The sequence below is a fragment of the Syzygium oleosum genome, unplaced genomic scaffold (assembly GCF_021117445.2).
Source record: "Syzygium oleosum isolate NSW1041296 unplaced genomic scaffold, Sole_v2.1 Sole_v2.06, whole genome shotgun sequence".
NCBI lineage: Eukaryota > Viridiplantae > Streptophyta > Magnoliopsida > Myrtales > Myrtaceae > Syzygium > Syzygium oleosum.
The window spans coordinates 7396868-7408317 of record NW_026607490.1 but is presented as its reverse complement, the minus strand read 5'-3'; the positions used below and the strand labels follow the sequence as shown (position 1 = coordinate 7408317).

General features: G+C 43.5%; 1 protein-coding gene across 1 annotated transcript; it reads left to right on the top strand.

Annotated features, from left to right (window-relative positions):
* Window positions 1-5506: 5506 nt before the first annotated feature.
* On the top strand, window positions 5507-6772 carry LOC115685960 (putative RING-H2 finger protein ATL37). Its single transcript, XM_030611114.1, has one exon. It carries the CDS (start codon window positions 5507-5509, stop codon window positions 6770-6772), a length of 1266 nt encoding a protein of 421 aa, XP_030466974.1.
* Window positions 6773-11450: the final 4678 nt, after the last annotated feature.

Here is an 11450-nt window from a genome sequence, read left to right as displayed (position 1 = left end):
GGGTACCGATGTGGAGGCGAAGGCGAAGGGAGCAGCCCAGGGAGGTAGTTCAGGAGGCCGGACCGGCTTGACCGGGCGGCCAACTCGGAGAGGTGGGATTTCAATAGGATCTCACCTACAGTGGCTGCCGACGGTGGCGGAGGGTCCTCTTCGGGCTCGATTCAATCGGCTGGACCGACCATTTAGTGCGTAAATTAGTTTCGTCGCAGAAAAAGATGGGACAAATTCGGGAATTTCTCAGCGATTGATTTGTTTTGCTGGGAGATTGCCAAAAATTTGCGCCTCCATTGTATATTGTGTTCGACAAACTTTAAGAGATTAGTGGTCAAGGAGAAGAAGTTTTTCAAATGAATTAGAGTGTTATGGAAATTAAAGACAATTGATTGAAAAATTCGAGAAAATGTTAAATTTGAATTAAAAAAATGATTGGATCCAAATTTTTTTAAAATTTTCCTTAGTAAAGATGGAAATATAAGTTCCCTACCATGCAGTGATGAAATTGACTAGTGTAAAGATATACAGAGCAAGCTAAGTCAAGTATTTTAAAGCAGATATGATTAAATCTCTTATATCATTCGTAAATTTTGGGATTTACATAATAAATGTCCAAAATATGATTAAATCTCTTAAGCAATAGCTTTGAGAGCATCCTTGCTCGCATTTAAAATCAATTTCAGAACTTCAAGAAAATCATATCATAAAATCCTAGCTCGTACAATGAATAACATGGAAGCTACTAAATCGCCAGCTGACAAATAGGGCCAAATTCCACTCGGAACACGGAAAGTACCAACTCCTAATGCTAGCAACTTTGGAAAAAAAATACTAATTTATCGAGAATTAATCGGATCAAAAGCGTCGTCGTTCGCTTCGATTTGCAACATCATTTCGTTCTTTCGGAAATTCCAAAGGAGTTCGGCTGAAATCAATGCTAGCTTCCCGTTCCTTCTCTATCGGGCCAAAGCCGAAGAAGAAGCTCGCGTCATGCATTGCATCACTTCAGTGCATTGCACAGCTGTTTTCTAAGCCCCTAATACACAAGCCAGGATGGTAATTCAGGATCCACGAATCCAATTATGACAACCTTTGACTTGATGGGAAGAGATGGAATTTCGCCACGTGTCGATGACAAAACTATTAACATTAAATATTTTAGGATGCGTTTATTACGTTAAAAATGAATAATTTAAAATACGATTTTATAAAAATGATTGCTTATATTACTTATAAAAATGAATAAACGAAAAATATTTTTATCGTTCGCGAGAATGTTTAAACATAAATGGTTGTGATAACGAAAACATTTTTCATTAAATATATTTTGTCAAGTGATATAAGTGATTATTTTTAAGAAGATACTTTTTAAATCATTCATTTTTCACGAAACAAATAAAGCTTTCATTCCGGCCATTATGCACATTCGATTCCAGCACCATTGACATTATTTGAAAATTTATTAGAAAACGTAAGGAGCCATGTGTCTAATATTTCTCTCTCTAATGACAGCTGAAATTCCAAAATCTACTAAAGAGATTGGGTGTGTGAATAGTAATAGGATAGCGTGTGCTTTTGAGAGAATTTTTCTTTGATGATTTTGGATTTTGTTTTCACTCCAAATGCACACCTTGTGATGTTTACGTATAGTACATGATTTTACTTTTCACATAACGTAAAAGAACTGTTTTAAAAAAAGTTGGAAAAATTGCAGCGCAGATCCTAAAATTTATCAACTCCGTGCAATTCAGTCTTAAAAGTGTTGTTTTGTTTACATAAGGTATAGAAAAGCCATGTCATATTCCAGCTTGGACTTATTTTTCTTATTATAAAAAAGTCACGCATGATTAACATTTTATTAAAAAAAGCCACATAGGATTTTTTGTCAGAATTATCTTTGGAGACACTTAAGTGATCTTGTTTTTTTCTAATTTGGCGTTTAAGTGATATGGCAAAAAATTTGGCACCACAGTGAGTACTGGACAAAAGTTATGGCACTTCTACATTCATTCTCCCCTTATTATTCTCATTAAATTAAGTGAGATCTTGATGACGTTTCAGTATTCAATTTCTCTAGTCATACCATAGTGAAAAGCACTTCCTTCAACGCGCGCGCGCGCACACACACACACATATATATATATATGAAACTTTCGGCCATTTAGTGCATAAATTAGTTACTTCACAGAAAAAGATGGACATTTTTGGGAATTTTGCGGCAATTGAGTTGTTTTGGTGGGCGATTGCCAAAATTTTGTGCTTGCTTGGTATGTTGTGTTCGACAAACTTTAAAAGAGATTAGTGGTCAAAAGAGAAGAAGTTTACAAATTTGCGGCATTGAAGTTGGTTAAAGAGATTGGCTAGAGTGTTATGAAAATTAAAGACAATAGATTGAAAAATCCAAGAAAATGTTGATTTTTAATTTAAAAAAATGATTGGATCGAAATTTTTTTAAATTTTCCAAGATGGAAATGTAAATTCCCTGCCGTCCAACGATGAAATTTACTGTGTAAGATATACCAAGCAGGAAGTTATACGAATATCCGCATCTATTTGTTTGTTCGAGCTTTGTCCATCTGGCTAAGTTAAGTATTTCAAAGCAGATAAGATCAAATATCTTATAATTTCCGCAAAATTTTGGGATTTGGATAATAAATGTCCCAAATATGATTAAATCTCTTTTAAGCAATATCTCCGAGAGCATCTCTTGCTCGCATTTAAAATCGATCTTAAAATTTCAGGCATATCACATTATATGATCCTAATTCGTACCCTGAATAACATGGAAGCTACTAAATTGCAAGTTGTAAATTGGGCCAAATTCCACTTGGAACACGAGAAGTACCCACTTCTAATGCTAGCTGCTTAGGAAAAAAACCTAATTTGTTGAGAATTAATTGGGTTGAAAGCATCGCCGTTTGCTCCGATTGGCAACATCATTTCTTCTTTCGAAAATTCCAAAAAAGTTCAGCTGAAATCAATGTCGTCTTCTCGTTCCTTCTATAATAGGCCAAAGCAGAATAAGAGGCTTGCGTCATGCATTGCGTAGATGTTTTCTAAGCCCCATTACACAAGCTTTAAGGTCTACAAATCCAACTATGGCAACCTTTGACTTGATGGGAAGAGATGGAATTTCGCCGCGTAAATGACGAAACTATTAACATTAATATCTTAATTTCAGCCATTGTGCACATTTAGTTGCCACATCATTGACACTATTTAAGAATTTGATAAAAATATGAGGAGCCACGTGTCGATATTTCACTCTTTAATTCGATAGAGTGTCCCTTCGAGAGAATTTGTTAATGAATTTTAGATTTTTTTTGGCCAAATGCACACCTTATGAAATTTGTGTATAGCACGTGATCTTACTTTTCACATAACCTAAAATAACTAGTTTAAGAAAAGTTGGAAAAATTGTAACGCAAATCCTAAAATTTATCAACTCCCAACAATTCAATCTTAAAACTGTCATTTTGTGTACATAACTTTCAAAACTCGTTGACTTCGTGCTCTTTTTTTTTTTTGGTGTAAAATGTAAGTAGTATATAACAGATGATGTACAGCAGCTTAGGGGCATTCCCCGGCATTACAACTAGTACTAATAATTCGAGAATATGGAGATAGGAAGTCTCCATAAAGTAGCTAAAACAAAGTTAGCTTGCGAAGGTTTGATTTTTTGTTATAGCGAAGCTCTACCTCTTACATTTTTCCGCACCTTCGCCAAAATAATCTGAATGTCAGTTGGATTGTTTTGAAACCGCCTATGGTTGCGCTCCATCCAAGTGCAATATACAGTCGCTAGGAAAGATACTTTGAGGAGTTTCACTGCCAAATCTTTGCCTCTTGTTGCTCTAACCATCCATTGAAGCTCCTCATTCCATCCCCATACATTACGCCTGATCCCATGTTGCGCAAGAATATTGCGTAAGATGCTACCTGTCCATTCGCATTGAAAGAAAAGGTGAGTCGTGTTCTCTATACTTGCCCTACAGAAGATACATTGAACATCGACTGAGGTCATCCACCGTGATATGATCTCTGCTATCGGAAGCCTATCCCTACATACTAGCCAACCAATAAAATTGTGTTTGCTAACGCCGCTACTCCATATTAAGTTATACCACTCCACAGCTAGACTCTCGTGTCTAAGTTCATCCAAGACATCATGGCAGCAATATCTTGGATTAGACATGACTGGGGTTAGGACATGACGTAGTTTGAGGAGACATCGCCAACTCCAGGCCATACTACCCTTCATGTCCATCTGCAAAAATGGGGTTCCTCTGCATTTTGTACTGTGGACCCAAGAGCTCCAAAGTGAAGAAGATGGATGATTGATAAGATTCCACATTGTGCGCCCTAATAACACTTTGTTCCATAGGTTCAAATCAGGCAATCCTAACCCTCCTTCCTTTTTGGGTGAGCATACTACACGCCATGCAACTTTGTGCGATCCACGGTTTGTTGAAGACCCAACCCATGGGAAGTGGCGAATCTTCTTCTCAATCTCATAGATAGTTTGCTTCGGAAAAAAAAACATTTGCATCCAGTACGTGCAGATAGATATAAGGACCGATTTGGTTAGTTGTAACCGACCCGCATAACTCATATGCTTCATTCCCCAACTCTCAATTTTCTTGAATATCTTATCAGTAAGGCTTTTGCAATCTGAGTGGGTGAGTCTTTTAGTAATAAGAGGAACACCCAAGTACTTGATAGGGAGAGTACCTGCGGGAAAAGGCGTATGGTCCAATATAAGAAGCTTTTCCTCGACTTCGTGCTCTTGATATTATAGTAAAAACCAAATTTGAGCACAAAAAAATTTCTCCAATCATGGAGAATATCTTTACTTCCGAGTTAAGACATTCTGAAAGTTGGCCAATCGCCAATCATGGAGATATAGACATGCTTTAGCTCAACCTCTGGCTCGTCATGCCTTTCAACTTCTTGACAAGGAAGGTCTGCAATCGGGAAACAGTCACATGATCAGGTGCGCCGACAAGATGAAGACTTCATCTATGGACGGTTGGTCAAGAACAGATTACGAAGGATTATGTTAGAGTTAACGAGGCTTTGGGAAGGCAACCACAACGAATATGGACTCGGTCAAGATCTTAATAGTTTGCATGCCATGTTCCTTTGCTGATGATCTTCAGATTGTCTGGTGTATTCAATGGTCGTTCCGATTCTTCATGCCTCCGATGAGGAAAATGTCTGGGAATCCCTTATGCTTGGTTGCCCGGGCTAACTGCATAGTGTTCTAAATCTCAACGAATTGGAAGAAACTGCTTGAGCCTGGAGCAGTTTTTTAGCCAGAGGAATTAGTGGCTGAACGGCGTCCGTCGTTAGAGGGCAACAAACTGCTTCAGCTTGCACACCCATGGCTGCAATATTTGGGATGTAGAAGTTGGCAAGTTCTATATTTGGGATATAGAAGTAAGTGAAGTTGCACGCTGAAAAAGGCGAACAAACTCTACAAACATCTGTCTCTCTCTCTCTCGCTTCGCTCATGCCTTCGATCACCCATCCACCGTCAACATGGCGGAGGTTCGCCGCCGCCTCCGCCCTCTTACTTTTCCTCCTTCTCCCAACCCCTCCTTCTTCCGCCGCCGCCCAACCGGCTTCCATCCCGGCAAGCGGCGAATCCTCCTCCTCCACCCCGGCCAAAAGCCTCCCCCCCATCCTCTCCGTCCTCTGGGCCCTCTCCATGGTCACGGCCGCCATCAGCTACTTCTTTTCTTTCCTTCTCTGCGTTATTTTCTTCTATCGTTATATCATTCTCCAAACCCCTCTTCTTTCGGACGACAATGACATCCTGGGCTTTGGCCCCGTCGGCACCCCCGTCGCCTTCACCGCCTTTGGCTTCTTCTTAATCTTCATCTTCCTCCTCATCCTCGTTGGCGTAGTAATTGCCGTAATATATGGTCCGGTGCCTACCGAATACCGCACCGGTCACCCCCTCCGTCATGAGGGGCACTGCCTCCGCGCCCCTTGCGGCCTCAACCCCGCCGTCATCAAGACCTTCCCGACCGTCATCTACTCCGCCGTGAAGGGACACAAAATCAGCGAGGCATCGCTGGAGTGCGCCGTGTGCCTGAACTACTTCGAGGACGATGACACGCTCCGCCTGATCCCCAAGTGCAACCACGTGTTCCACCTCGACTGCATCGGCAAGTGGCTCGCCTCCCACACTACCTGCCCCGTCTGCCGAGCCAACCTCACGTCGCAGCAGGCCGGCAGCTCGGCAAGTCAACTCCCCGAGTCAGGCACCGAGCCGCCGCGGGTCGAGGTGACGGTCGAGGCGACTCTGCCCAATGGCGGCGCACCAGAGAGGAGCCCGCGAGAAGGACAACGGCAGCGAATCCATCCGCCAGATCTATGGGACAAGAACGAGAGCGGCAGCTTCAATAATCGCAACCGAACAGGTGGCTCGGGCAGGATCCGGAGGTTTCCTCGTTCACACTCGACTGGGCACTCGCTAGTCCGACCGAGTGAGGACACCGAGCGTTTCACCCTGAGGATGTCCGCCGAGGTGAGCAAGCAATTGATGGACCGGCCCGGGCCGGTCCTGCCCCCGGAAGGTTGCTCGAGGCGAGGATACCGATGCGGAGTCGAAGGGAGCAGCCCAAGGAGGTACTTCGGGAGGCCGGACTGGCTGGACCGGGCAACCAAGTCGGAAAGGTGGGATTTCAATAGGATCTCGCCTATATTGGCTGCCAACGATGGCGGAAGGTCCTCTCCGGGCTCGGTTGAACAGGCTCGACCGGCCATTTAGTGCATAAATTAGTTACATCACAGTAAAAGATGGACAATTTTCGGGAATTTTGCGGCTATTGATTTGTTTTGGCGGGCGATTGCCAAAATTTTGTGCTTGCTTTATATATTGTGTTGGACAAACTTTAAAAGAGATTAGTGGTCAAAAGAGAAGAAGTTTATAAATTTGTGGCATTGAAGTTGGTTAAAGAGATTGGCTAGAGTGTTATGAAAATTAAAGACACTTGATTGAAAAATCCAAGAAAATGTTAATTTTGAATTTAAAAAAAATGATTGGATTCGAAATTTTTTTAATTTTCCTTGGTAAGATGAAATGTAAATTCCCTGCCGTGCAATGATGAAATTTACTGTGCAAGGATATACCAATCAGGAAATTATACCAATATCCACATCTATTTGGTTATTTTGAGTTTTGTCCATCTGTCTAAGTTAAGTATTTCAAAACAGATATAATCAAATCTCTTATATTTTTTGCAAAATTTTGAGATCTGGTTAATAAATGTCCCAAATATGATGAAAGCAATATCTCTGAGAGCATCCATTGCTCGCATTTAAAATCGATTTTAAAATTTCAGGCGTATCACATTATATGATCATAATTCATACCCTAAATAACATGGAAGCTACTAAATTGCAAGTTGTAAATTGGGCCAAATTTCACTTGGAACACGATAAGTACCTACTTCTAATGCTAGCTACTTTGGAAAAAAACCTAATTTGTCGAGAATTAATCAAGTTGAAAGCACCGCCGTTTCCTGCGATTGCCATCATTTCTTCTTTCGAAAATTCCAAAAAGTTTAGCTGAAATCAATGTTGTCTTCTCGTTCCTTCTCTAACAGGCCAAAGCAGAATAAGAGGCTTGTGTCACGGTCAAGAGGTTTTCTAACACTAAGGACCGTGACACCCCGATGAAGACCCGTCCAAAATCCAATGGAGCTTCCGGAATTTTCCCAAGGACGGGCGAGACGGTAATTTTGCCGGGGTTCTAGAGAGTTCTCGGCATAAATGCCGGTAGTTGATAGCTCTCACAATAAATGTCGGTAGGTGGTCGACGAGAACGATACGATCTCGGCCACTCGTCTAGAAATCGATCAATGGTTGTAATCCGAGGCCCTCTACTATATAAAGGGGTGTCCTCCTTCTCATTTCAATCATCCAAAAACAACAAGAAGCATTTCCATTCTCTCCCAGAGCTTCTCTCTCTAGATTCTCTCTCTACGATCCGAGTGTCCGAGCGAGTGAGCGATCGGGAAAAAGGCTTAGCCTAGGCGTTCCAACGATCCAAGGAAGCCTAAGTTGCCGCACGGGTCGTTCCCAAACTATCGGCCCGTGACAAGTGGTATCAGAGCAAGTAGAGAGTCCATCCAAGGAGATCGAGGAGCACACCAATTGGTCGAGAGAATGTCGAACCAAGAACAACTCGCTTCGGTTGTTGTGGATGAAAGGGCTCCCAATGAATCGGTTCCCAATGAGCCGGTTGCCCAACCAAAGACTCGTCGAAAATCCAAGAAAAGGGATGCTTCGTCGGACGCCGTAGCCGCGGTCGATGAGAAGCTCACGAGAATGAGAACAGCAATGCTGGAATTCATCGAAGAACTCGATGAAGTTAAAGGGCGGATCAATGAGGTTGAAGAATCTCTCCGCCACGATTTCACAAACGTCGTCAATCGCACGACGGCCCCCTTGTTCGATAGGGATGATGTCCTTGAAGCATCCATCGAGGCTCTAAGGCTTGAAGTCGTGGAACTCAAAGAAGGCAACTCCTCCAAGGCCGAAGTCGAAGCTTTGAAGATGGAGGTGCAAGAGCTCAAGACCGAGCTCATCCTATACAAAGCAAGCATCGCGAACGGTGCATTGCCCATCCAAGCGGCACACAAGCTAGATGTACCGAAGCCGAAAGAATTTAAAGGCGACCGGTCCGCCAAAGAGGTGGACAACTTCCTATGGAGCATGGGACAATACTTCGACGCCATTGGAATCCAAAAAGATTTGGCCAAGGTACGAACCGCTTCTATGTTCCTAGTCGATAATGCCATACTTTGGTGGCGAAATAGATGTGATGAGACAAAGCGAGGTGCCGATCCCATCACTACTTGGGATGGATTTGTCAAGGAGTTTCGGGATTATTTCTTCCCCGAGTATGCTCAACAAGAAGCCCGTAGCAAGCTCCATCGCCTTGAGCAACGAGGCACGGTCCGAGAGTACGTGAAGGAATTCACCGAACTCAAACTCCAAATTCCCAGCCTTGGGGAGGAGGAGGCTCTCGGGGCGTTCATGGATGGATTGAAGCCGTGGGCATTACTCGAGCTCAAACGAAGGGACATCCGAAGCCTCTCGCGAGCGCTAGTCGTGGCCGAGTCTCTCGCCGACTTCACCAAGGAGGCCCCAAAGACAAGAGGCAACGGGTGGAGATCGGATCGCCACCATGATGAAGAAGAAGACCAAGCTGTCCGTGGCCGAAAAGACTCGGATAGAAGTCCCAACCGTGGCCGAAAAGACCATGGTGGACGTGAGAAGACATGGGGAGAAGGAACATCCAAGTCAAGCGATCCCAAGTGGAATCGACCCCAAGGAGACTACAAAGGCAAGTTTGATACTCCACCACCGTCTCCGTGCTTCATTTGCAACGGTCCTCATTAGACACAAAAGTGCCCGAAGAAGAGTAGGATCAATGCCATTCTTGCCGTAGAAGAGGATGAAGAACCGAAGCAAGAAAAGGAGAAGCGCGAGGTGCGACTTGGGACCGTGAAGGCTTTCAACTCAATCAACTCCATGAAGGACAAAGCTCCGCCAAAGGAGAAGCCGGCACATTCATACCTCTCATTCATTGAGGTCAAGGTACGTGGCATACCCCTCCTCGCCTTGGTCGATACGGGTGCAACGAGCTTGTTTTTGTCAAATGAGGCGACCAAACACTTGGGACTTCACGTGGAACCGACTCGTAATCGTTATAAGATGCCCAATTCTGAAGAGATATCAGGCGTAGGCGTGGCCAAAGATGTGGAACTCCAAGTCGGTACTTGGGAAGGCAAGCTCCCGTTCGAGGTAATTCCTCTCGACGACTATGATCTCATTCTGGGCATGGAATTTTTCGATGCCGCAAGAGCCATGATAGAACTAAGGAGCAACATGATCATCATCACCGACTCGGAGTACCCATCCATGATTCCAATGATTACTGGAGTAACCGAAGCCAAAGTCCTCTCCACGATCCGACGAGTGAACAACGAACCAAGAGTTGAGAAGTCCGTGCCCGAACTCCGCATCGAGCCAAAGCCGAAGGTGGATCATCCCCTTCAACAAAACATGCCGATCCATGTCCTATTCCCGGAGGTGACAAACTTGCCGACCAACATGGAGGAAGCCAAACCAAAGAAACCAAGTACCCAACAAACCGAGAAGCCGAAGGCCAAGAAATCTCGGAAGAATCGAAAGCGCTCCAAGAAGCCAACAAACAACCCCAAGCCAAGAGCTCCGAGGACGTCGCTCGAATGGGTGGGGGAGAATGTCACGGTCAAGAGGTTTTCTAACACTAAGGACCGTGACACATCGATGAAGACCCGTCCAAAATCCAATGGAGCTTCCGGAATTTTCCCAAGGACGGGCGAGACGGTAATTTTGCCGGGGTTCTAGAGAGTTCTCGGCATAAATGCCGGTAGTTGATAGCTCTCACAATAAATGTCGGTAGGTGGTCGACGAGAACGATACGATCTCGGCCACTCGTCTAGAAATCGATCAATGGTTGTAATCCGAGGCCCTCTACTATATAAAGGGGTGTCCTCCTTCTCATTTCAATCATCCAAAAACAACAAGAAGCATTTCCATTCTCTCCCAGAGCTTCTCTCTCTAGATTCTCTCTCTAGATTCTCTCTCTACGATCCGAGTGTCCGAGCGAGTGAGCGATCGGGAAAAAGGCTTGGCCTAGGCGTTCCAACGATCCAAGGAAGCCTAAGTCGCCGCACGGGTCGTTCCCAAACTATCGGCCCGTGACACTTGCGTCATGCATTGCGGAGATGTTTTCTAAGGGGTTAATTCCAAAAAAAAGCATCAACTTTAGATCGATGGACAATTCTGATCCGAACTTTTTTTTATTCCATAAAAAAGCATTAACTTTAGGTCGAAGGACAACTATGCCCCGAACTTTTTTTTGTCTTGTAAAAAAGCAACAACTTTAGGTCGAGGGACAATTCTGGCCCGAACTTTTTTTTTGTCTCGTAAAAAAGCATCAACTTTCACTTAAATCCCAAATCTGACCCTTATTGACTTAAAACCATTGATTTTCCAACTTGACTATTCTATCTTAGCAATAAATCCACGTGACTTGCTGACTGAATTTAAAGCATTATTCATTGTCTTATTCTCTAAACCACAGCTTGAAGAATAACGGTGAAACTGTTCGTCTCCTTCACTTCACCGGCAAGTCAAAAATATCTCCAGATTGAATCTTTTTTGCCAAACTTCGTCGTTTTGTCGTAATCTGAAGCTGTAGACCACTGCATGTCGATAGACGCCATGGAAGAGATTCGCCAGGCTCACCACCATAACTTTTTTTCTCAAACAAGGGTAGCTTCAGACAGAAAATCAATGGGGAGCCAAATTTGAGATTTAAATGAAAGTTTGTGCTTTTTTACGAGACGAAAAAAAGTTCAGGCCAAAATTGTCCATTGACCTAAAGTTGG